At 50.3% G+C, this 25,681-nt stretch overlaps 1 protein-coding gene across 1 annotated transcript in view; it reads left to right on the plus strand.

Annotated features, from left to right (window-relative positions):
* The first annotated feature begins 17,064 nt into the window (after positions 1 to 17,064).
* Positions 17,065 to 25,681, plus strand: part of PDIA3 (protein disulfide isomerase family A member 3) — a 66,767-nt gene continuing 58,150 nt past the window's right edge. The window contains exon 1 of the mRNA XM_069625174.1: positions 17,065 to 17,399. Within this exon, the coding sequence (XP_069481275.1) occupies positions 17,239 to 17,399 (161 nt within the window). The 5' untranslated portion in view covers positions 17,065 to 17,238. The remainder of the gene's footprint in view (positions 17,400 to 25,681) is intronic.

The raw sequence follows: 25,681 nt of genomic DNA on the forward strand, positions 1-25,681 counted from the left end.
AAAGAAACCAAGTTCAGATATCAACTTGCGAGAGTCCATAATGGAAAAATCCAAAGCAATCCAAAACGTGCTGGACCGGGATCCAAGAGCCAAGTTCCATATCAGTCCACCAAAACACATGAGGATCATCCAGAAGCAGTCCAGTACAATAAACCAGGCGTCCAAAAACTAATGTTCACATCAGTTCGCCAGGAAGATGATGTAAAAAAGGTAGCCAGGAGTCCAAAAAGCCAAAGTAGCCGATCCAGAAGTATAGAAGTAAAGAACAAGCTAACAGCAACAAGACCGTTGAGAAGCGATGATGTTAAAGTGCCATGTTCTTTTATGCCGGAAGTGTCTTGCTGTTGCTGGATCATGTGACTGGTCCAGTGATGCTTGCTGCCGTGCGGAAGTGCTGACGTACAACTATATCAGCCCAGTGCTGTGGCAACCTCCACGAATGGCGCAGCCCCCGAAACGCCAAAGGAAAAACACAGGGTTGCCGTAAATTGCACCCATGTCATCTCCCAGCCCCCTGGTGTGAAGCAACAAGGCGCAGCCTGGCCCGGAGTGGCAAGGAAGGAGCAGGACGCCAGCGGAACTGGAGCGGTAAGCGTCGCATCACATGAACTTAGCTGACCAGCATATCCAGTGGATTGTCTATGTTAATGACATTCTGTTATTCAATCAAACTGCAGTGGGACTTACAGCGAGCCCCAAATGCCTTCCATCTCTTAGAAAATGAATTGGTGATCAATGCAGAGGAAGTGAAAATATTCCACTGCACCAGCACTAGAAGGCACGCGAGCTTCGAGCGCTTGCTGGAAGGAAGACATATTGAAAGGTGAAACACTTGAAATAACTGGGCTCACATATTTTTGATAAGCTGTATGGTTTTATTCATGGTATTATTTGCATCTCATTTGCGTAGACTCCAGTTTAGGTTCTGTTGCTTCTCATGTTTACCTTTCATTAATTACTATCAGGGAAACAGTGTGCCTAGTATTACCTTTGGGTTGCAGCTTTGGCACTTGGTAGAATGGCTCTATTCAGCAAGATCACAGGACCTATTACGGAGGAAGTCATTATTGCTTCCCAACTCGGTGCCAATAGCTGTCATCAGGCACAAATTGGGCATAATTTCTTTACAATCTCGAGATCAGTGACATTTGATATGCCTATATCTTAAAATCATTGCCCCTTTGAGGGGCTCTATGTTTGAGGTCCTACATAAAGCAATGTCCTCTGGGCATTCCAACATGCTAACAATACTTTCCGAGAAGTGTGAACAGATGTTGGAAACTCCGAACACTGATAATTATCTTTTGACTGACAACCCATTAACGGTCAAGAAAAGGTTGCGGGAGTATGACTGGATAGACATCATGAAAGAATTTCTAAGTATAAACTATGTAAAGATTGTGGACCAGAGCATAAAAAATTTGTGATCTTACCCGAGTATCTGCTGAGATTTCCCTAGGCTGCCTTCCAAAATACCCTTTTCAGGCTCAGATTCTATAAAATACTGATTGGAGGGATGTTATTTATAATAGCTAAGACGCAGTCTCATCCTCATGTGGTAATGACGCAGTCTCACCCTCATGTGGTAATGACGCAGTCTCACCCTCATGTGGTAATGACGCAGTCTCATCCTCATGTGGTAATGAGGTACAAGCGGAATCTTGGAAGCGTTTGTCGGGGGATTGCACAGGCACTTTAAGTATACACTCTTTGCATGTTAGTTCTTTTGTTGGATCTTGTGATATGTTGCACTGTCATATTTTTTGGAATCGCCTATCTGTAGGGTTTCAGACCTCTCCGACAATTGCAGTAGTTTGTGTAATTAGTAGTATTCTAAAACTCATGATCCAGGGTGGTACTATGCATTATAAACTTGATATTCGAATATTGCTGCTATGATGTTGAGCTTAGATGATTTTATGTAATATATTTTGTTATTATATGTTTCTGAGATTTGTATTTGGATGAAATGCGTGTGAACTTTGAATTCAGCAGGAATATTTAATGGTATTTATCTTAGTTTATATGAGCAGATGTACCTTCTCATTACTCATGATCTTTTTAAGTCTACACTGTAATTAATTGCATTGATGCTACTGTATCCTGGGAAAAGATCTACAAAATGTTCTGTTTTTAGTTATTCTGTGAGTATGAAAAGTTTCTTTCTTGTAAACTATAACACACTATAATAAATACATTTTAAAAAGACTGCTTTGTATTTAAACAGGCACAGTGACATAAGTCGTAACACTTGAAAATGTAAATTCAGAATTTCAACACTATCCTTACTGAAAGTCATAATTCTATTAAAGATACAGAGGCGAAGGATTATGCTTTCTCCAAACTTTACTCCTCAAGCAGCCATTTAACAAACACAACAATAACATATCTAACAAATGTGAGACAGGCATGGTATCAAGCGAGACACAGACCCAAAGATGATTGGTCCGAAAACCTTTATTTACTAAGGTCCCCGGGTTGGTGGAATGCCTAACCGGCCCTATAACTTTAAGGGATGGTTCCCTTAACTGATGTTTCTAAGGGCTGTCAAAGTCTTAAGTCCACAATAAAAATTCTGCCTGTGTCTAAACCTATGCTTACCCTCACGCTGACAAAAATGGTCTTCTCACCAGATGTAGGTTGGTCAGATTCACAAGAATTAGTTCAATCAAAACAAGGCTGTTCAAAAGACCTTCTCCACAGTTCTTGCAGTAGTCACAAACACTTTCAATGTGTTAAGTTGGGGTTCCCTTCCCTAAGATTTAACTCTTCCAAGTTCAAAACGTAACCAAAAAAATAAATATACACAGTTCCTCTTCAAGCTTCTCTGGGTTCCCTTTCCGAAGCCTTAACTCCTTCAGCATGAAACCAATAAGTAATCAACTTTAGCCTCTCAGGGTTCCCTTCCCCAAGCTTAAATCCTTTCAACACTACAAAACAATAAGTCTCCAACTTGGTTAGGCCTCTCAGGGTTCCCTTCCCCAAGCTCAGGACCCTTTCTGTTTCCAACACAAATTCAGTTTTGCTTTCTTTTTTAGGCCTCTCGGGGTTCCCTTCTCCAAGCTTAGGCCCCTTTTTGGCTTCAAATACTAGTTCAATCAACGTGTTAGGATGTACCTTTCATTTTAAACAGTTCTTTAATACACACTTCACTTGTAGGGCACAATCAGAGTATTTCGAAACCACCTGGTTCTTTGCTCCTCCTAGGCGTGACCATTCCGATCTGTAACCTCGCTCTTTATTCCTTGCTCTTCCTTCTTAAGCCTTTCACCTTCAGGTGCTTCCTGCACCCCTTCTTGTTCTCCTTTGTTTCTTTTGCGTTCTTTCTTGTGCACACTTACACCCTCCTTCCTTTCTTGTACACACCTGTACACTTCTTGCTTCTTTGTGCCCACTTGCACTCTCTCTCGCTGGCTTTCACCTTTTCCTGTGCACCTGGCACCTTCCTTTTCCTTCCCGTGCCTCTTGAACATTTCTCTTGCTCTTTCGGGGCTCACTTGCACCCTCCTTTTCGTTGTGGGTTACTTGCACGCTTTTCCTTCACCTTTCTGTCCTCCAGGTGGTGTTCATTTGCACCTTTCTTTTTCTTTCCGCTCTCTCAGCACATACACTTTCTCCTTTTCACTTTCATGTCTTTCGCACTCTTTTCCAATTGCTTTCAGCTTCAAAACCTTTTTTACTTCTGTTGTTTGCTTTTCGCTATGTGCCGCTTTACATTCTGTGCCTTTCTCCCGCTCTGCTACAGTCACATGCATGCTCCTGAGTTTCATTTTCACTACTTTCACGAAACTCACTGAGCAGTGTTGCGTTGACTGATGGTCGCTTCAGGATACATGGGGTTGAGGTCAGGGTCTCACCATTCGCCCCTCAGACACCCTTGGGGCCGGCACAGGTCCCAAGGGAACGAGCACTTTCCTGGGTGCCATCAGCAGGTTTCAGGCAGCCTCACTCCGGCTCCTTGGAGACAGGGCTTCCTCGCCACGCTACAGCGCCTTACAAACACCGGGCCAGTGTATCATCAGCACGTCCTTCTCGCCCAGCCCTCAGCTCCTGTCAGTCTTTGCTGCTTGGCTCCTTTGGTCCAGACAGCATCCCCAGCTCCCTCACTCTCTCGAAAAAGACCACACCTTTTATAGTTGTGAAAACAGCCAACTGCAGTCAGGGGCGAGTGATAATTAGTAAATGCCTGACTCTGCCTGACTCTATCAGTGAGACAGTTTAAATTCTTACCATAGTCGGTTTCCCTTGCACTCCCCATGTTGTTCCTATGTGAAATCTTTATTACTCCCGGTCGCCTCTTTCTCGTCCCAGTAATGGTTGGAAATGGGCAGGAGGAGATGGAATGGAATTGGAAATACCCTATGGAAGCTGAGCGAGAGGACTGTAAAGTGAAATTGGATTGGAGGTTAGATTGAGTTCCTTTTATTTCTTTAGGGAGTGGGCATTGAATGTAGTAAAATCTTTTAACCTTATCTTTACTTAAGGGAATGGGTACCCCTTCCTTATGTCTGCGGATTGATTATACAAATAGGGGTCTTATTGGTATGCCTTGCAACCTGGACATGTAGAGGATGAACTGGTCCCAAAACAAGAACGTTGTCCTTGTTTCAGTAGGGTCTTCCTTCTCCCCTCTCTTGGATAACTGACTCCTTTCTTTCTCCCTCTTGGGTTATGACTGATGGAACTGGACTCAAAGGCCCTGACACCTGGATATGAGCGGCGGGAGCCAACATATCCCATGAAAGCATCTGGGACTTTCTCTTCTTCCTCTATTGTCACGTCAGAGTACTGCATCTCGCCTGGGGTACTCCCCCTAAAACCACCCCCGCCTGGGGTATTCCCCCTACGACCACCCCGGGCTCCCCTACCCTGGTGATCCTCCCTCGCTCGTATGCCCCCAGGGTTGGGATCCAAAAGCGATGGCCTCCGCTGGCCACCTGAATAGAGGATTATCGGGGTCTGAATGGGGGAATAACCCTAGGATTCCCACACAAAGCACAAAACTAAAAATCCCATCAGATTTGGACTTTTGGTAGTCCACATTTCATTGGTGTGTATAAAAACATGTGGCATCCATGAACCAATCCCTGTGAGTCACGTCCAATAAACAGTGTCTTTCCTGTCACAACGTCCTCTTTCTCTCGCTGATTCTAACTCTCAACTTTCGCGCCTCAACCTGTTGACGCTAACAGGTGATTAACCTCCCTTCACTGCCTCAGGAACAGGCTGGCTTGTTATCCACATTAGAATCAAGAAAAAAATAAAACATATCTCAATCCTTTAAACTACCTGGGTGGGCAATCGTGACATCACGTTACATACAACATTACATACCATTGATCATACATTTAATTTATTACCATAAGTCATTGTCACACGTGGACCTGCGCGTGCTCCACTACCCGTGTATGCACGAGGGGTTTCACTGCAGCCCCACAGCTATCTTCTATGTGTTAGCACGTCTCTGTGGAAGAAATGGAGGTTGCTTTGGAAACTAGCAACAAAGGCAAACCTCCCGTGTCATGTGGGTCGCAGATGTCCTTTGCGGAAGCTCGCTCCCGTTCAGACTCTGCCTCTGCAGGAATTATAAAATCAGTTCCTTCCTGCATTTTGGTGCTTCTATTTAGCGTTACCTTTGCTGTGCCCGCTATTCAGGCATACTAATTTTTCGTCGATCCCAGAAGCTCTCTCTTCAGTCCAACTTCCACTGCTCCTGACTACAGAGCGTATACCTACCTTGATCTGCCAACCAATTCTGTTTTGGTTTTGATTATCTCTGGTTAACGAAACACGGACTGTCCTGACTCTGCCTTGTCTGCCAATTCCACTACGGTGCTGCATTTCTCCTCTTCTGGCCCATTTAACTCAGGTTACCAGGCCTCACGAGAACAGAGTACTCGCCCAGGGAAAGACTCTTGTGTCAGCCTCTGCGTTCTCCGGAAATCCCGCTAAGGAACGCCTCCTGTGTCAACCTCTGCGTTCATACGGATTCCTGCAAACCTGTTTTCTTTGGTTTCAGGAACTATCCTGGCTCCACTCTGTGCCTACTTTCTCCATCATAATAAACTCCAACCCTACCTGTGCTGTTGAACTTCTACTCCAACCCTACCTGTGCTTATGAAACGCCTACTCCAACCCTAACTGTGCTTATGAAACGTCTATTCCAACCCTACCTTGCTTTTGAATCATCAGTCATCCATTGAAGTACTGTACCACAAAACCTCCTGGTCCTTTACGTGCTGCCAGTGCACCACCCCGTACCCAGTGCATCCCTCATGCCGCAAGGGGTAGTTGTCTGATACTTAGATACCCGTTTGTTGTTTTCTCCTGTCATTGTGTCTGTGGTACTGAGGTCGACTTCCTCCTACTCTGGTGGTAAGAATAAGTCCTTTTATAAGGGGTATATGTCAGAATCCCAACACCGATCCTAGTAGTTATTGTTGATCCTTCCTTTTAGGTTCAGACCTCCTGATCATAGCAAGATTAACAAAGCAAGATAACCAACAAGGTATCCCTCTATCTTAGGCTGCTGGATCTTGGTACTATGTTTCTTTGATGTCACTAATGCTTGTCCTTTCTTTACAGCATTGGTATAAGAGTTGCCCATGTTCCCCGCTCTTTTGTGGGATCAACTCCTCTGTCTTCTATAAACAGCAGAGGGGTGAATCGTAAAAAAGAGTACCCTCAAGTTGAGGAGGCCTGTATTTCAGGAGGTCGTTGTGACAGGCTTGCAGTCGAGATCTTATCTGCTCCTAGACTCTTCACCTATCCCGGGACGACTTTGCCCCTGACTGCTGTGAAGGTGCGGTAGCAGTCATCATTATGTAATAGCATCATACATACACGATTGATAGGATTGGATAATCATTTGCCTCAATGGGCCTCATTATAACTCGCCCGGTATGGAAACAACGGTGGCGGTAAACCCGCCGCCACCGTTGTTTCCATGCCGGGCGATCACAACTCCTGCAGGCGGAGCCGTCAAACCCGCCAGGTCTGACCTGGCGGGTTTAACACTGCCCGCTTGCAGACAGACAAGGAAACACCGGCACCATCACAAGATGGTACCGGAATTTCCATGATCCCCATCCCCATTGAGTCCTATAGGACTCAATGGGAATGGGGATTAACACCATTCCGCCTCCGGAATTCCCGGGACACTGGGGTTGTAATGCCCCGGTAATTCCGGGAGTCACGGAGGCAGAATGGTAATACGAGTCTGGCGGTAACCAGGCGGTTTTACCGCCTCGGTTACCGCCGGACTCGTAATGAGGCCCTATGTCTTTAATATAATTATGACTTTCAGTAACGATAGTGTTGAAAATCTGAATTCTATGTCAAGACCGGAGGTTCAGATTATGCTTGTTCAAAGCTTATCTACCACCAACGTTGCTATTTTGTCAATAGGCTTGAAACTGAAACTTTTAAACGTCGATTTGTTCGACCAATCTGCTGCCTTAAGGATGTCCTCCAGGAGTGCCGCTATGTTAAACACTTTAGAGGCCCTAGCGCCCCTCACAGAGTGTGCTCACCCATCTCGCCAGGGTTGCAGGGGTTACTGCCCCAAAGGGCTTACACAACGCAATAAGAAGTTGAGTCACTCCTGCAGGACTCAGGTTCTCTGTCATGTTCTCATACGCCACCAGGCAATGAACCGGATAGAGTTTTCGGCTAACCTGGAAAGGCATCATATGAAAATGGCCTCAATAATCCAGTCTTAGTTCTTCTCGTGATCGCAAAGGTCACACCCGTCGGCAACACCGCCTTCCTAGTAACCTCTAAAGCTCTCACATTTGACACTATTTTATATGATAAAAGGCACAAAAGAGTTGACAGCTTGGCCTCAAGTGCTTTGCTGGATAGATCGGAGTTGTCATGCCACCGCACAAACATCCTCAGCACCTTACCAACATCCCAAGGTTGAGTATAATTCGTGTCGGAGGCTTCAACAATTGTATACCTCTCAACAGTCTACAAATCAATGGGTGTTGTCATGTGGCAATCCCTTTGACATGCGGATGACATGCTGAAATAGCTGAACAAGCCGTATTGATTGATCTATACACTTTCCATTGGTCTGCCATCTGGGCAAGGAAATTTGCTACATGCACTGCATCTGTTCCAGCGGAATGCACGTTCCTCTCCATACACCAGCTATGCCACCATGACCATGCTGATCCATATGTCTTTCTAGTTCCTGGGGCCCATGACTCCTCAATGATGTGTTCAGCCTCACCCGAAAGTCCTGGCCTAGTCCAGGATCCCTGGAAATTGCCCACGCCATCAGGTTGAGGTTGCACCCTTGTACCAATGCGTGAATGTTCCCTGTAGTCCTCGTATGATTGGGTCCCATCTCGGGAGTATCACTAGAGCGTTGAGTGCCATCTCCAGAAGTGTGAGGTACCATGCTTGCCCTTTCCAATCTGGTGTCACAAACATTAACAAGGATCTCTGCTTCTTTGCTTGAGCTAGCGTCCTCACGATCATTGCAAATGGAGGGAAATCAGACTCGGTGTCCGGTCCACAAGCCTGGAGAAATGCATCCTTTGCTACCACTTCTAGATCCAGTCTCCAGCTGAAAAATCGAGGTAACTGGTTGCTCATCCCTCAAAGCAAAGATATCGGTCTGGCAGGGACCCCATTGTGCTGATAACATTTGAAATACCTTTGTATGTATTCAGGTTCCGATTGCTGGCATCCCTGAGGTATCTGGAGTTCCAGTCTGCTACCTCATTCTGTGGATCCAGCAAATACTCTACCGTCACGGACACATTTCTCTAAAGGCAAAAATGGCAAAAGTCCTTTGCTAATTCTGCTAACGTCCTGGATCTCGTTCGGCCCAGGTGACTGATATACCTGACAGCGGACACGTTGTCCATCTTGAGTAGAATGCAGCATTGCACTCTCTCTTCGGTCTAAACATTTCACCGAAAAGTACTTTGCTAGCAACTCTAGACAGTTGATGTGGAGATCAAGTTCTCGACTTGACAATCTGCCCCCCTTCGCCATCTCTCCGCAATGGGCTCTGCAGCCCCATTGGCTGGCATTGGACTCTATTATTAGGTCCGGGGATGAGCCAAATATTGTTCTCTTGTTCCAAGCCTCCATAAACTGGAACCACCACTACAATTCTACTCTCGCTTCCAGCGACAACGGTACTCTTTGTTCGTATGATAGCCCTTTCTTGGGATGCTGACTCTTCAGTCGCTTCAGGGCCCTGAAATGGAGTGGACCCAAGAAAAAAAGCTTGAATGGATGAGGCCAGATGTCCCACTATTCTGGTTAACTCCCTCAAAGATATTTGGCCTCATTACGAGTCCGGCGGTAACCGAGGCGGTAAAACCGCCTGGTTACCGCCGGACTCGTATTACCATTCCGCCTCCGTGATTCCCGGAATTACCGGAGCATTACAACCCCAGTTTTCCGGGAATCACGGAGGCGGAATGGTGTTAATCCCCATTCCCATTGAGTCCTATGGGACTCGATGGGAATGGGGATCATGGAAACACCGGCAGCATCTCGTAATGCTGCCGGTGTTTCCTCGGCCGCCTGCAGGCGGGTGGAGTTAAACCCGCCGGGTCAGACCTGGCGGGAACATCCCCTTCCACCTGCAGGAGTCGGGATCAGGCGGTCCGGAAACAACGGTGGCGGTGGGTTTACCTCCACCGTTATTTCCGGACCGCCTGAGTTGTAATGAGGCTCATTGTCTCCTTCGCCAGTGTGGCTCTTACCTATTTCTGGATGGTGTTTACCTTCTGAAGCGGTAAACTGAAAGTCCCTTGTTTTGAGTCCACTATGAAACCCAGAAACTCCATGGATTGCTCCGGCTGAGTCTCAGATTTCTCTAATTTCACCAGGAATCCTAGACTCTGAAGCAGGTTGATTGCAAAGGCCACCTGTTCCAGGAGTAGGTCTTTGTCCTGGCACATTATACATACCAACATCTGCCTCAAACTCCCCATCACTATAACTAAACACTGCTGGTTACACCCCCCCCCCCCCAGCCAGGCGTTCTCCTCAGGCACAACGCAGCCACAATCGGTCTGGATAAATCCTGCCAGAACGAACACATACTATTGACCTCTCAACCACCACACCTACCGCTAAGAAGCAGCTATTTCACGAATGCCACACCAGCTGCACACATATCCGGTGCTCACATGCACCTTTGACTCTCTCTACTCTCTCTACTGAGTTGAACTTCGGTTCCCAAGGGCGTTCAACGTACCAGCGCCTTCAGACCATACCAATGGTACATTAGGCGCTATATAAATGCAAAGTAACATAACATAACATAACATATGTCATCCAGGTAAATTATCACAGGATACCCCATTCTCATAGCCAGCTCACCACAGGCTTCATCAGCTGGGTGGAGCACCAAGGCACCGTTGCTAGCCCAAAGGGCAGACAGGTGAATTCCCAAAATCTGCCCTTTCCAGCAGAATGGAAGGAACTTCCGGTACTCTGTTGCAATGGGAACCATTAGATATGCGTCCCTGAGATCGACCCTGGCCAACCAATCCTACTGTTGCAATATGTCTCTTAGCAGATGTCTGCCCTCCATCTTGAAGTGCATGTACACTATGAAATAGTTCAACTCTCTGAGGTTGATTACTGGCCTCATCTGGTGCTTGCCCTTGACCAGAAACATGTTGATTATGAACCCTTTTTCTGTGCCTGCTGTAATGGCTTGCTTTTGTGCTAGTGTTCTTATCTATGCGTCCATAAACTGCTGGTCTCCTTAACCCAGCAGAATCAGCCTCTGTAATTCTACCTGCACTGGACGGTGATAAAACTCTAAATGCAAACCCTGGACTGTATCCAGAACCCAAGCATCTCTGGATATCAACCTCCAGTAGTCTATGTGACGAGCTACTTTCCCGCCTACTACAGGAATGTCTTTGCTTCTTGCCTGCAAGTGTTGTCCTGGCTGAGCGGCCCCTTCCTCTGCCATCTCGTTCACAAATGTGCCTGACGAACATCGTCTTAAGGGACCCCTGGGCTTTAGCTAAGGCAGTATGTATGTTAGCTAACCTGGACATTGCCTTAATGAAGGAATCACGTAATAATTTCCCTTTGGCTGCCTCCGATGTTGCCAGTTTGCTCAGTTTATGGTCAATCTTTACTAAGATGAACTTCTCCTTTCCGTTGCAATTGCACTGTTGGCATTACCCTGCAGGCAAATGGCCCTCTGAGTCCATCCGTCACCACCGCCGGCTCAATGCTCTCTCCTTTCTCCTTCGCCAACTGGAGAATTTGTGTAAGTGGACCCACCACATCCAGTAATTTATCTTGGCATGAGCGCCACAATCTAGTAAGTCCTTTCTTGATGTCCTTACAATATCTGCCCATGAATGTAATAATTCTCTCATCTATTCTGGGCGTTTCCGCAATAGCATCTGATAGATGCAGTCTTGGGCACTCTGCCCTTAATTTGCTTCTGGCTTCTATAGCCAGTGGGGTTCTCAATCTCTTTATACGATATGCTGCTATTTTAGCTTGCGGTTCCCATTCCGCCCACCTTGGATGAATGAGTGAGTTCGGGTCAAAGTCATCCCCTTCATCGTCCCGATTCTCCTTGGTCTTTCTTTTCTTAGGAGCTCTTTCTTCATTGTCTTCAGTGGAAGATGGTAGCGTTTTCACCTCTTCCTCTCTGGACTGCTCTCGCCAGCTTTCCTCATCAGAGCTGGCCAAGAACACTTCTTGCCACCTACTTTCCTTCACTTGCGAACTCACTGCCTTTCTCTTGCCACCTTTTTCCTTCCGTAGCATGGCTGATGTAGTCTGGCATCGCATGCCCTGCAGGCCTTCTTTCTTCCCCCACTCTCCCCAGCTCACCCAAGCCTTTGATCTCCTTGATGCTGTGGGAGAATTGTACCCAGTCCTCCATTAGGGACAGCTGCTGCGATCCGTGCCCCAAACTTGCACCCAGCGCCTTCTGGGTGACTTGCCCCCTAGTAGGCTGATTCCTTTTTTGACTTATCTGGGGCATACCCTCTCCACTGGAACTGCTCATCTTGTCGTGCTCAGTGAATGATAGGAGAAGTATTCAAAGGAAACCTGGGCCTGCACCCGTCACAATAGACTATTTCAGTCAGTATTTTATACTCAGTGGGTCAGGGTATTAATTTTTCACAATGAATCAGGTTTTGCCTGGGACTCTGCCCGTCAGTTTGCTTATTTCACTTATTCACCAGCAGGGGTCACTTCAACAGTCACAAGTTCGCTCCCTAAGCTAATCGTGTGAGTCCCACACAGCGAACCAGGGCAAGAACTGACAACCAAATGCTCTGTTAATATAATCAAAAAAGCAACTGCTCCATGAAGCGCACTCTCTCTGACTCCCCAATCAACCCAGAAACATGTCTCTCCAGCACCGGAACCCCCGGGTCCCGTCGCGCTGCTAGAGTGCGTCCTCCTGCCTCTGCCCCCTACTGGGCTCCAGCCAGTCACCGACGCAGGAGCTGACACCCCATTGTGTCAAGTCTGCGGAAACGCTCCGTCAACGCTGCACTCCCTGTCAAGTCAACAAAATGTCTAGAGCGAGTGCTGCACGGGTACACAATTCAACAAGACTGACACAATAACAGTATAAATATTGAAAATGAAATGGAATACTTATCTGCTGCTCGAGCAGCAAAGAAAGAGGGTGTTGTGACAGGGAAGGCACAGTTTATCAGACATGAATCGCAGGGATTGGTTAATGGATGTCACATGATTTTATACACACCAATGAAATATGGACTACCAATGGCCGAAATCTAATGGGATTTGTAGTTTTCTGCTTTGTTAGATATAACGTGGCGTTAACCCCCCATTCCAAGGGCTGGAATGGTGGAATGGCCCAGCAACACAAGTTAATGGTCCCAGCGAAGCGAGGGCAGTTACAAGCGCTGCGGGCCGTTACCCCCCATTCCAGCACTTGGAGCGTGGGGGTTTCAGGCCATTAGCACCCGGGTTACCAAAGTGGTAACCCGAGTTGCTAAAACAAAGTATGTTCTTTAATTGAACGGGACGCCACGCGCGTTCTGTTCAATGAATGAAAAAACTGATCCAAAATGGCCACAAATGATCATAGAAGGCGGGGCTACGCACAGAGCCCCTCTTCTATCACCATGGTGGCCGGAAAAGGGAAGCTGCGGTGGCGGTGAATTTGGTTTCACGCAGCATGTCAGCAGGCCCACTCATATTAAAGGGAGGATTCTGGATTGGGTACTGACTCAAAATATTGCCATTGAGAACATAAACAATAATCAATGCCCCTGGACTAATCAGCATGTGTTGGAATGGTCTAAATCCATACCTATTCCTCCTAAAATCATCCATGGGAAATGTTGTGTCTCTTATATAGACCTCAATAAGATCACACCGGTTGCCTTGGATCTGTTTATCTCAACCATTGTCCAAAATCTGCATAATGTACATTCGGCTGAGGATTTGGCAGTGGCTTATCGGCACACACTGGAAAAAGCTGTCAATAGTGTGGCTCCTATGAAATCCCAGTTGCTTAAAAAGCAACCAGATAAGAAATGATGTTCAGCCGATATAAACAATCTGAAAAGGGATAAAAACCAGGCCCTAACACGATGGGACTAATCCATTTCCATGGAAGATAAAAGCCTCTACTCCCTCACTGTTAAGACTCAAAACATGGTCATTATTTAAGCCAAACTGAGTTTTTATGTCCAAATAATTTCTGGAGCAGCTTCCAGTACTAGGGAGCTTTTCAGAATTCTTAAAGATTTGGAGGCTCCTTGTCCATCTGCCCGTCACATTGTGAAAGACTCAAATTGGAGTAAGACCGTCCAGGATACATTAATTAATAAAGTCAAAAACATTTTTTAAAAAATCTTGGCTGGAAGCAGTACTGATGTCTGAGGTCGGAGTATTAGAGTCCCTGCAATAAACAAGAAAGTTTTTCCCAAATTCAATATCCATCCGATATCAGAGCCTGACCTCGTAGACATTTTAGAGAAGCTCAAACCCACAAATTGCAAAGGGGGCCTCTGCCCTGCCGTTGCAGTTAAAGCCTGTGCTTCACAGCTAGTACCATTAATTGCTATGTTTATGAATGCCTCTTTTAGAGAGAATTGTGTCCCTGGGGTAATTAAACAGGCATGGATTTCGCCCCTTATCAAAAAAACCTCTTTGGACCCTAGCATTACCAGCCTAATACGAACTTGCCATATCTACTTAAAATCTTGGATAAAGTAGCGCAGGTTCAGATTGAGGCGTTTCTTTTTTAACACGATATTCTTGGACATAAATAGTCGAGTTTCAGACGGGGTCATAGCACTGAGTCAACCCTATTAGATCTCAAGAACAACATCTTCAAGATTATGGAGAAAGGGATGACATCTTTGCTGGTGCTGCTGGATTTGTCCGCCGCCTTTGATTTGGTGGACCATACCATAATGGCGGCAGACTGGGCAGCACAGCACACTTCTCCCTCTGAGCCATAGAATGGCTGAAGCCCTTTCAGCAGATCGCAAGGCGGGTTCTTCTTCGGTGAGGCCAGGGCTGTTTCAAAAGCTGGATGAAGCCGGTGTTGTATATGCCAACTATGCAGACAACACGCCATGCTTACTGCCTCTCACAAAACTATGCCAAGGATGCCATCAATTTGAATTCCATCTATGATTTGTGTCAACAGTGGATGCGAGATAATAAGCTTGCACTTAATGATGCAAAAACGGAAATGATGGTGATGGGTACCTACGCACAACTGTGGAAACTTAGCCCAGTATATAGCTCCTTTGAGCTGGCGGGCTGTGCTATTGTCTCCCAGTCTAAGGTTAAGATCTGGGGGTCTAATTTGATGAAGAGCTCCCCATGAAGCCCAAGACAACATTCTGGTCTCAGGCACAGCCTACTATCTTAAATTACTGACCCAGCTCCCCCCTTTCTTGAATGTTACTAGCTGTGCATCTATTGCACGTGCAATTGAAGGGGCCAAATTGGATTATTGTGCAAGTCTCCTTCTAGGTATTACAAAAGGAGACATCACCTGGCTCCAGATGATACAAAACAGCGCAGTCCGTGCAGTGGAGGGGTTAGGTAGGTTTGATCATGTGACTGCTGCGAGGAAAGTATTACATTGGCTTCCTGTCGCTAGCAGGATTATGTTTTCAGTGAAATTAATTACACACAGTTGTCTTTATGCCCAGTGCCCAAGATACCTTTCTGTGTTTCTTGGTTACCTGTTCATAGAACCCTGAGGTCTAATAATACCTGCTTATTGGAAACTCCATGGACTGGACTTGTGAGCGTTGCCCATCTCTTTCCTGCATGCCGCCCCAAAAATCTGGAATGCACTACCTCCGGACCTGAGAGCTTGCTTGGCTGTCCCCACTTTGAAACGAGGACTGAAAACAGTTCTGGTCTCTTAAACTTCTTGGGTCCCTGTTCCGGTACTTTCTCTTCTGATGTACTGTATGTGTTATTGTTAGTTTTGTTGTAAGCAGGATTATGCCTTAGGGCTTTATTAAGCACTCTATAAATTAAAACAAATTTTAAAAAATTAAAAATCATGTAAGTGTGGATGGGGCGGGAGGTTGGGGATCTTTAAATAAAATAGTAATAAAGATATGGGAGGGATAGATGGAAGGTGTCTGCCTGCGATGGGGAGGGAGTTTGTGGGTTCCATGGAATGCCGGCTGAGTTTATAGGTTTCAGCCTGCGAGCCGAGGATCCTGATTCATACATGCCAACCCTCCCGATTTAAGCGGGAGACTCATGATTTTTTCATTAAAAATAGTGATATTTTTTACTATCTCACAACTAAAATAAGTATATCCCCCATGCAATCCTATGGGAAAAATGCATTCTCCCGATTTCTGTGGTGCAATCTCCCTCTGAGGGGCTACAGAATGTTGGCATGTCTGCTGATTGGCTGCAGACACTCCTGCACCCTCACAGGATTGGGATTCCAGTCTGTGTTGTGCTGAGTTGTCTTGCTTCCAAGACAAAAGCGTTGCCCTGAGCTACCCCCACTCCTCCCCCCTCACACTATGCATAGCTCCCAACCATTTGTGTCGCAAAGGCGGGTGAAATCACCCGATTTTGTTTTTAGCGAGTGAGACGCCCATTGGAATGAATGGGCGTCCAGGAGGATGGGCGGGTGAGTCAGCCCTTTACAAGGCGGGTGACACCCACCAAAAGCGTGTGAGTTGAGAGCTATGCACTATGTTATTGTTGTGTTTGTCATAGCTCTCAACCATTTGAGTCACAAAAGCGGTTGAGAAAACACCCGATTTTGTTTTTGGCGGCTGAGAGGCCCATTGAAACGAATGGGCTTGCAGGAGGCTTGGCGGGTGAGTCCGCTCTTTACAAGGTGGGTGACACCCACCAAAAGCGTGTGAGTTGAGGGCTATGGTTTGTTAAATTGCTGCTTGCAGGCTGGACTGGCCTAGAGGGAACTGTGGAGATTTCCCGATAGGCCTATGTACCCTCGGTCAGTTTTGTGTGGTAAATTCATTAATTCCACATTTTCTCATAGGAGAATGCTTGGGCTTGCTGAAAAAGTGTAATATGGGGCCACTTGGAAAATAATTTGCAGGGTCTCTCTTGGTTCCCAGTCCAACCCTGGCTGCTTCAGGAGTAAAGTTTGGAAAAAGCATAATCCCAGACTGCTGGCTTGACATAGAATCCTATTTTTGAAATGAGCATGAATAATAAGGTCAGAATAATTGAATTCATATTTATTGAGCAGTTCATGAAGTACTTCCTTTTTGATCACGTGTTCCAGTTAGAGTGAAAGAAAAGTTACCCGTTTCATGATGTCTGCGACGTTGCGACGTGTAGTTACTGTCCTTCTTCTATTTCTACTTTATAACAAGTGTCCTTTCGGTTCAGAGAGATCCTCTGTATCGTTTATAGTTTAATGCCGCCATGTAACGCCCAAAGACCCTACTATCCAATCAGTTTTCGCAACGCGTGCCTTGCTTCTCCCCCATTGGGTGATGGGTGTGGAGCTGTGGCGTACCTCGCTGCGTGGGTCCAATCGGCGTCGGGCCGCTGTCGTCGGCGGCTTCCATTGGTGGAGCGCGGGCGGAGGTTGGCATGACGTGCGCAGGCGGCAGCCAATGGGCGCCTGCCACACTCTGAGTCCGGGTGTGTGAGGGGATACTTCCGGCGCTGGGCGGCCGCTGCTTTCCTCCTTCCGCAGAGGTCTGAAGTGCGGCAGCAGCGGTGACAGCAGGACCCGTGTCAGCTCCAGCGCCACCACCGCCAGACATGGCCCCCCAGGTGCCTCTGCTCCCGGTCGCCGCCGCCGCGCTGCTGCTCCTGCTCGGAGCCGCCGCCGCCGCCTCTGACGTCATCGACCTGACGGACGACAACTTCGAGACCACCACCAAGCAGTACAGCCTCATGCTGGTGGAGTTCTTCGCGCCCTGGTGAGGGCCGGCCTCCTCCTGGGAAGGGGTGAGGGGGGGGGGGTGGATGCCAGGGAGAGGCTCGGCAGGGAGGGGTGGGATGCCTGGGAGGCTGGGGCAGAGGGGGGTGAGATGCCTGGGAGGCTGGGCACGGGGGGTGAGATGCCTGGGAGACTGGGGCAGGGGGGGTGGGATGCCTGGGAGAGACTGGGGCAGGGGGGGGGAGTGAGATGCCTGGGAGACTGGGGCAGGGGGGAGTGAGATTCCTGGGAGACTGGGGCAAGGGGGGGGAGTGAGATGCCTGGGAGACTGGGGCAAGGGGGGGGAGTGAGATGCCTGGGAGAGGCTGGGCAGGAAGTGAGATGCCTGGGAGACTGGGGCAGGGGGGAGTGAGATTCCTGGGAGGCTGGGGCAGGGGGGGGGAGTGAGATGCCTGGGAGGCTGGGGCAGGGGGGGGGAGTGAGATGCCTGGGAGACTGGGGCAGAGGGGGGGAGTGAGATGCCTGGGAGACTGGGGCAGGGGGGGGGAGTGAGATGCCTGGGAGACTGGGGCAGGGGGGGGTGAGATGCCTGGGAGGCTGGGCACGGGGGGTGAGATGCCTGGGAGACTGGGGCAGGGGGGGTGGGATGCCTGGGAGAGACTGGGGCAGGGGGGGGGAGTGAGATGCCTGGGAGACTGGGGCAGGGGGGAGTGAGATTCCTGGGAGACTGGGGCAAGGGGGGGGAGTGAGATGCCTGGGAGACTGGGGCAAGGGGGGGGAGTGAGATGCCTGGGAGAGGCTGGGCAGGAAGTGAGATGCCTGGGAGACTGGGGCAGGGGGGAGTGAGATTCCTGGGAGGCTGGGGCAGGGGGGGGGAGTGAGATGCCTGGGAGGCTGGGGCAGGGGGGGGGAGTGAGATGCCTGGGAGACTGGGGCAGAGGGGGGGAGTGAGATGCCTGGGAGACTGGGGCAGGGGGGGGGAGTGAGATGCCTGGGAGACTGGGGCAGGGGGGGGGAGTGAGATGCCTGGGAGACTGGGGCAGGGGGGGGGAGTGAGATGCCTGGGAGACTGGGGCAGGGGGGGGGAGTGAGATGCCTGGGAGACTGGGGCAGGGGGGGGAGTGAGATGCCTGGGAGACTGGGGCAGGGGGGGAGTGAGATGCCTGGGAGAGACTGGGGCAGGGGGGGGGAGTGAGATGCCTGGGAGAGACTGGGGCAGGGGGGGGTGAGATGCCTGGGGGAGACTGGGGCAGGGGGGGGGTGAGATGCCTGGGGGAGACTGGGGCAGAGGGGGGGTGAGATGCCTGGGAGAGACTGGGGCAGGGGGGAGTGAGATGCCTGGGAGAGACTGGGGCAGGGGGGAGTGAGATGCCTGGGAGACTGGGGCAGGGGGGAGTGAGATGCCTGGGAGACTGGGGCAAGGGGGGGGAGTGAGATGCCTGGGAGACTGGGGCAAGGGGGGGGGAGTGAGATTCCTGGGAGACTGGGGCAAGGGGGGGGGAGTGAGATTCCTGGGAGACTGGGGCAAGGGGGGGGAGTGAGATGCCTGGGAGACTGGGGCAAGGGGGGGGGGGGTGAGATGCCTGGGAGACTGGGGCAAGGGGGGGGGGAGTGAGATGCCTGGGAGAGACTGGGGCAGAGGGGGGGTGAGATGCCTGGGAGACTGGGGCAGGGGGGAGTGAGATTCCTGGGAGACTGGGGCAAGGGGGGGGAGTGAGATGCCTGGGAGAGACTGGGGCAGAGGGGGGGTGAGATGCCTGGGAGAGACTGGGGCAGAGGGGGGGGGGTGAGATGCCTGGGAGAGACTGGGGCAGAGGGGGGGTGAGATGCCTGGGAGAGACTGGGGCAGAGGGGGGGTGAGATGCCTGGGAGAGACTGGGGCAGAGGGGGGGTGAGATGCCTGGGAGAGACTGGGGCAGGGGGGAGTGAGATGCCTGGGAGACTGGGGCAGGGGGGAGTGAGATTCCTGGGAGACTGGGGCAAGGGGGGGGAGTGAGATGCCTGGGAGACTGGGGCAAGGGGGGGGGAGTGAGATGCCTGGGAGAGACTGGGGCAGAGGGGGAGTGAGATGCCTGGGAGAGACTGGGGCAGAGGGGGGGTGAGATGCCTGGGAGAGACTGGGGCAGAGGGGGGGTGAGATGCCTGGGAGAGACTGGGGCAGAGGGGGGGTGAGATGCCTGGGAGGCTGGGCAGGAAGTGAGATGCCTGGGAGAGACTGGGGCAGGGGGGGTGGGATGCCTGGGAGAGACTGGGGCAGGGGGGGGTGAGATGCCTGGGAGACTGGGGCGGGGGGGAGTGAGATGCCTGGGAGACTGGGGCGGGGGGGAGTGAGATGCCTGGGAGACTGGGGCGGGGGGGGGGAGTGAGATGCCTGGGAGACTGGGGGAGTGAGATGCCTGGGAGACTGGGGCGGGGGGGGGGAGTGAGATGCCTAGGAGACTGGGGCAGGGGTGGTGCAGGAAGAGCTCTGGGTGCTGTGAAGGGGGATGCCAGGGAGACTGGGCAGGGGGGGTGAGATGGCAGTGGGACAGGCAGAGGTCTGGGTGCTGTGAAGGGAGCTGTGCTCTGTGTGGGAGATGCCTAGTCCCAGGAGACTTGACGGAGGGAGGGAGGGGGGGGGCAGGCAGAGGTCTGGATGCTGTGAAGGGGGAAATGCCTAGTCTCAGCCATCGATCAAAATGGAGATTTGATTAGCAGGAGCTAAAGGCAGATTTGTATTGGCCATCACCCGGTGGGCAGGCGCTATCTCTGCTGGAGAACCAGGAGGGAGTTGGTATAAGGTGTGACACAAATCTAGCATTGGCGTGAGATGCAACATGATGTATGTACCATTCTGGCTTGGATGTGTCCTTTAATCGCCTTTTATTCATATTACCAAACTAAAAGATTTTAGATCACTTGTATTGTGTGTATGGCTCGTGGACTTGGAAGTAGCTCCTGGTAACCGTTGGTTTCGAGCCAACTAGGCTCTCCTGTGCAATTTTGAACACTGGTCTGTGGATATTAAAGAACAGGTTTGGTGGGGGGCTGGTGGAGGATATAGATGAGGGGAATTAGCTAATAGACGCATTCTGTACAGGTGAAAAAACGTGGTATGACGGGGGACTGTTGTGGTAGTAGGGATCCATGTTTAACTGTGATTAGTTATAGTAGGGGCGAGAAATAGAATAGTTTGTTTTTCATGTTGGCCTCTAAGAGCGGTACCAGGAATCAACCCCTTGCTGGAGCTGCCATGTTATCAAGATGAGCGGGCTGCAGTCCTCCCTGCCCTCTTCAGGCCCGCTTCACGCAAAGGATCCGCTGTGTGGCCCACGTGTAGACTCTGAGGTGCGTGGCACTAGATGTGGCTGTGTGCTGGACTTGAGATATGCGCCAGCGGGCCCTGGTAGCAGGCAGTCTTGCATCGCTGTAACCAGGAGGAGATCTGGCGGCTTAATGATGGAAGAGCCCAGAGGAAGATGTAATCCTGGTGGAAAGGGTCGCTGGCAGCAGGGGCCCCGGCATCCCTGGGAGGATAACCTGAGCCTGACCCCTTAAGCCACGGCCACGCGTGTCCTACCCATGCGCTTCCCAGGGAACCAGTGCCGGATTACCCATTAGGCCAAGTGGCCACCGGCCTATGATCCCCACTCCTTTTAGGGGATCTACAATAGATGGGGGCGCAAATTTCACTGCCTGTGGGGGCACCGAGGGGTGTCGAGTCCTTGTAAGCCCCTGGGGTTTGCAGGCAGACCTGCATGCCTTTGGATGGGTGATGCTTGTATGCCCGTTGGGATCTCCTCGTGTGTTCTGCTTCCTACACACTAAATGGCAATCACGCCACTGCCCTTTGCATGTTGTGGTGAAGGGTGCTCTGCCTTCCAGCTCGCAGGGGTTGACATTTCAGGTGCCAGCCTTTCGCCACTACTCGTCAAGACTCGATGGGTTAGTAGCCAATGGCGGGTGCAAATGACTGTTTGTTCCTGGTAGCGTGCACACAGGAAGGATGTTGGTGCGTGCATGTATGAACAACCTTCCGGGGGGTGCAACTTTGCTTACCCGCACAAGCAGCATTGTTGGCCTAACGGTTACACAGCTCTACTGCTACCAGCTGTCTGCAGCGGAGGGCATTCAGAGTCCTCTGTGGGCAGCTCCAAAGGGAGCCCCAAGGAGTAAGGGAGGTGCCTGGGGAATGTGAGAGCAGTACCAGTAGGAAATCGCCCACACGGGGAGGGCCACTGGCCCATTACAGGGGTACAGGCATGACCGGGTTTGAGCTGAAGCCGGTGTCTCGGTGACGAGCGGGGCCAGAGACTGCCCGCGCCTTACTAGTGCCACTCGCAGCCACCCCCAATGCATGTGTGGCCGGTCTAGAACCTGCAGCCCTCCACATCTCTGGGCCTTACTAGTGCCACTCGCAGCCACCCCCAATGCATGTGTGGCCGGTCTAGAACCTGCGGCCCTCCACATCTCTGGGCCTTACTAGTGCCACTCGCAGCCACCCCCAATGCATGTGTGGCAGGTCTAGAACCTGCGGCCCTCCACATCTCTTGGCCTTACTGGTGCCACTCGCAGCCACCCCCAATGCATGTGTGGCCGGTCTAGGGCCGGGTCTAGAACCTGCGGCCCTCCACATCTCTGGGCCTTACTAGTGCCACTCGCAGCCACCCCAATGCATGTGTGGCCGGTCTAGGGCCGGGTCTAGAACCTGCGGCCCTCCACATCTCTGGGCCTTACTAGTGCCACTCGCAGCCACCCCAATGCATGTGTGGCCGGGTCTAGAACCTGCGGCCCTCCACATCTCTGGGCCTTACTAGTGCCACTCGCAGCCACCCCAATGCATGTGTGGCCGGTCTAGAACCTGCAGCCCTCCACATCTCTGGGCCTTACTAGTGCCACTCGCAGCCACCCCCAATGCATGTGTGGCCGGTCTAGAACCTGCGGCCCTCCACATCTCTGGGCCTTACTAGTGCCACTCGCAGCCACCCCCAATGCATGTGTGGCAGGTCTAGAACCTGCGGCCCTCCACATCTCTGGGCCTTACTGGTGCCACTCGCAGCCACCCCCAATGCATGTGTGGCCGGTCTAGGGCCGGGTCTAGAACCTGCGGCCCTCCACATCTCTGGGCCTTACTAGTGCCACTCGCAGCCACCCCAATGCATGTGTGGCCGGTCTAGGGCCGGGTCTAGAACCTGCGGCCCTCCACATCTCTGGGCCTTACTAGTGCCACTCGCAGCCACCCCAATGCATGTGTGGCCGGGTCTAGAACCTGCGGCCCTCCACATCTCTGGGCCTTACTAGTGCCACTCGCAGCCACCCCAATGCATGTGTGGCCGGTCTAGAACCTGCAGTCCTCCACATCTCTGGCCCTTGCTCCTGGCGCGGTGTAAGGCCTTGGGGCTGGCGTGAAGCAATGGTGGTCTTTTCAGTGCAGTCTACACACACTTGCTACATAGATGTTGGGCCCTCTGTGTTATTTGCATAGTGCTGATGCTGCCGACCCCAGCTTCGAGGCGCTTGGTGTCCTCGGTCAAGAGCCGCGCATGCCTCCTTCTGTTGGTGTGGAGTTAGCACTTGCGTTTCTGCAGCATGGCCTAGTAGCCTGTTGGAGCTCGGAGGGGGCTCTTGGGCCGCATGTTGGAATGGGGGGGGTAGCTATCTTTAGTGCACCCTAGAGGACACGTCATGTTTGAACCCGGAAATCCTGTTTTATGTCGTGTCCACGGTGCCTCCTCCTTCTGGGTGGGTGTGCTGCCTGCATGCCGGAGGCTGGCAGGTGGTTTGGTGGCTCTCTGCGATTGGCTTTGGGAAGGTGCCACGTTAGTTGGTGCATCCGCGTTTGCGCAGCCCCGGGGAGCGTTACTGCGCGCACACTGCGGGGGGGGGGGTGGGGGGGTTAGTTGCATCGGATGCTCACTGAATGCGTATCTTATGTTGCCCCCTAGCTGGAATCACCACACCTCTGGCTGATGTGACCCTGCATTCCCCGCGCGCGTTCCGCAGAGCCACCTGTTCAGTGTCCTCGTCTCTTTCCAAGTCGCTGTTCCCATTCGGGGGGGGGGGCACTCGGCGACTACATTGCCCCCACACTGGGCCCCTCGCTACTTTTCTGCCCATCCTCCAGCTTTGCCTTTTGCACTGTTCTGAAGGTTGGTAACATGGGGACTGTTTAAGTGTCAAGGGTCAGTGACCCCTAAACACGCGATGGCGATATGCCTTCTGCATCAAAGAGTCTGAAATGCACTGGTGGCATGTTTGTCAGGTGGCATGTGCACGCAGTCATTTCGTTTCGTTCTTCGGGGGCGATGGCTTAACGTTCCACTTTCGATATGAATGCAGGTGGTTTTTTGTTTGTTTTTTTAGCCCTTTCACTTCTACTTTCCTACATATAAGGATTGGCCACAAGGCAATTTGGTTAATCTGGGCCACTCGTGTGTGGCATGTTTATCTAATGTTGCTTGAAGTGCAACTTCTTAACTGCTCTTTATACGTTATGCTTCCGGTTTCCAGCACCGCAGTGTTTGACTTCGCCTTCTTCTCCCAAGGTTTAGATGAATACTTGAATGCTCGACATGTCCGATCCCCTCCGCCTGCACATTCTCGTGTGGTCTAGTGAAAAGGCCTACAAAGCTCTGGGGACCGGTTTTAATTGCGAATATAGGCATTTGTGGCTTGGTGGCGCCGGAAACTTTATTTTTTATTGAAAGGTGAGGCAGAATGGCTCGGCATCGAAAAAGCTTGGAGATCACTGTTCTAGAGGAAGGTGTTGTCTAAGCTGCTTTGGGGAGAAACGTTCTCCATGCCACTTCGGGGATCTTGGGACTAGGGGTGTCACGGTATTAGTTTTATGACGATACAATAACCTTCTTGCCAAATGACGGTATATCATGGTTATCGCGGTATAGCAGGTGGAGTGAACTAATCTTAACAAATATTTTCTAAAAAGGTCAGATTTATCATCACAAACAAAACCAGGCACTAAGGGCCAGAATTGGGCTTTTCAGCATACTTTCCACTGAAATGCCACCCCTTGCTTCCACCAAACACACGTGTGGAAGAGGAGGAGGGGGGGGAGCCCTTCTGCGACTGGCAAAGCAAACTGAATAGCTCTTCTTAAGTGGTCATTTAGGCTATTAGCTCCCCCACTGGCTACTTGTGAAGATGAACATGTTGCCATCTTGATAATCTGCATGCCACAGATCATTGGAGCCTGATGGTAGTATACGCTTGTGCGCATACACACACTCTCTTTACGTTACAGCCTTTAGTTTACTTGCGGGCCAAAAGGTGATCAGTAATCACGGACATGTTATCCTTTGGTATGGCAGCAGGGAATACCCACAGAGATGAGTGAATTCTGCGGTGTGACTTATATGTAAATTCAATGATGGAACCAGGGAAATCCCCCATTGTCATATGTTTAGCAAACATTATCCATTATAAATATATAAACTCCAAAGCCGCCATCCCAAAGTAAACCCTTTTCCTTCTTGGCACTGTATTTATTCTTCCTATTGCTAATATATTGATTTTATGTCAGGCACGTGTAGTTTATGGAATGGCATTAAAAACTGCTCCAACTGAAACTACTTGGCAGACGGCACATCCAACAGTGCAAGACCAAGACAGTGCAGCACTTGCTTACTGCAGCCTTTCCAAATCAGATTGAAAAGCACACTTAACGGTATGAACGGTATACCGGTATAAACAATGTGACGGTTATTATTGTTCAATTAAGTGGTTCACGGTATCTTTAACGGTATACCGTTACATCTCTACTTGGGACCCGTAGGCTTGGCTTTTGCCATGTGCTGCTTGAGGCAGGTAGATTACAGCAGTGGTCATGCTGTTTCTCTTTAAGGTGCTGGGGCATGCCCTAGGTCGGTGTACACTAGGCCGTGCATAGTGGACACAGTGACTCATTGTGTTCCCCGAGCATGAGCACAGCGTGGCTGCTTCTACTGCAGCTAATATATATCAAGATACACCCAGGCCCATGCACTGCTCCTAATGGCACTTGGATCAATATTCAAATGTAATACGGTCAAACTCTTAACAGCCAAAACGTGTTTCAGACACTTCTTGGCCTTCCTCGGGGCTGTCTCGCATATATTTTGGGAGAAAGCATAATGCACCTTTGTCAGACATATATTTGGAACAGTCAAAAAAAATGTTCAAGGAACATTTTTGTCCAGAAAAGTAAAAAAAAAGGTGCAATGCATTCCCAAGTACAGAAGACGCAATAAATAACCCATTTAATCACGTACCATAATTTACACATCCAAATAATTGAGGACTTTGATTTTAAATAGAAATATTGTACATTCACAGCGACATTTGGAA

The sequence above is a fragment of the Ambystoma mexicanum genome, chromosome 11 (genome assembly GCF_040938575.1).
Source record: "Ambystoma mexicanum isolate Mex_15411 chromosome 11, UKY_AmexF1_1, whole genome shotgun sequence".
Classification (NCBI taxonomy): Eukaryota; Metazoa; Chordata; class Amphibia; order Caudata; family Ambystomatidae; genus Ambystoma; species Ambystoma mexicanum.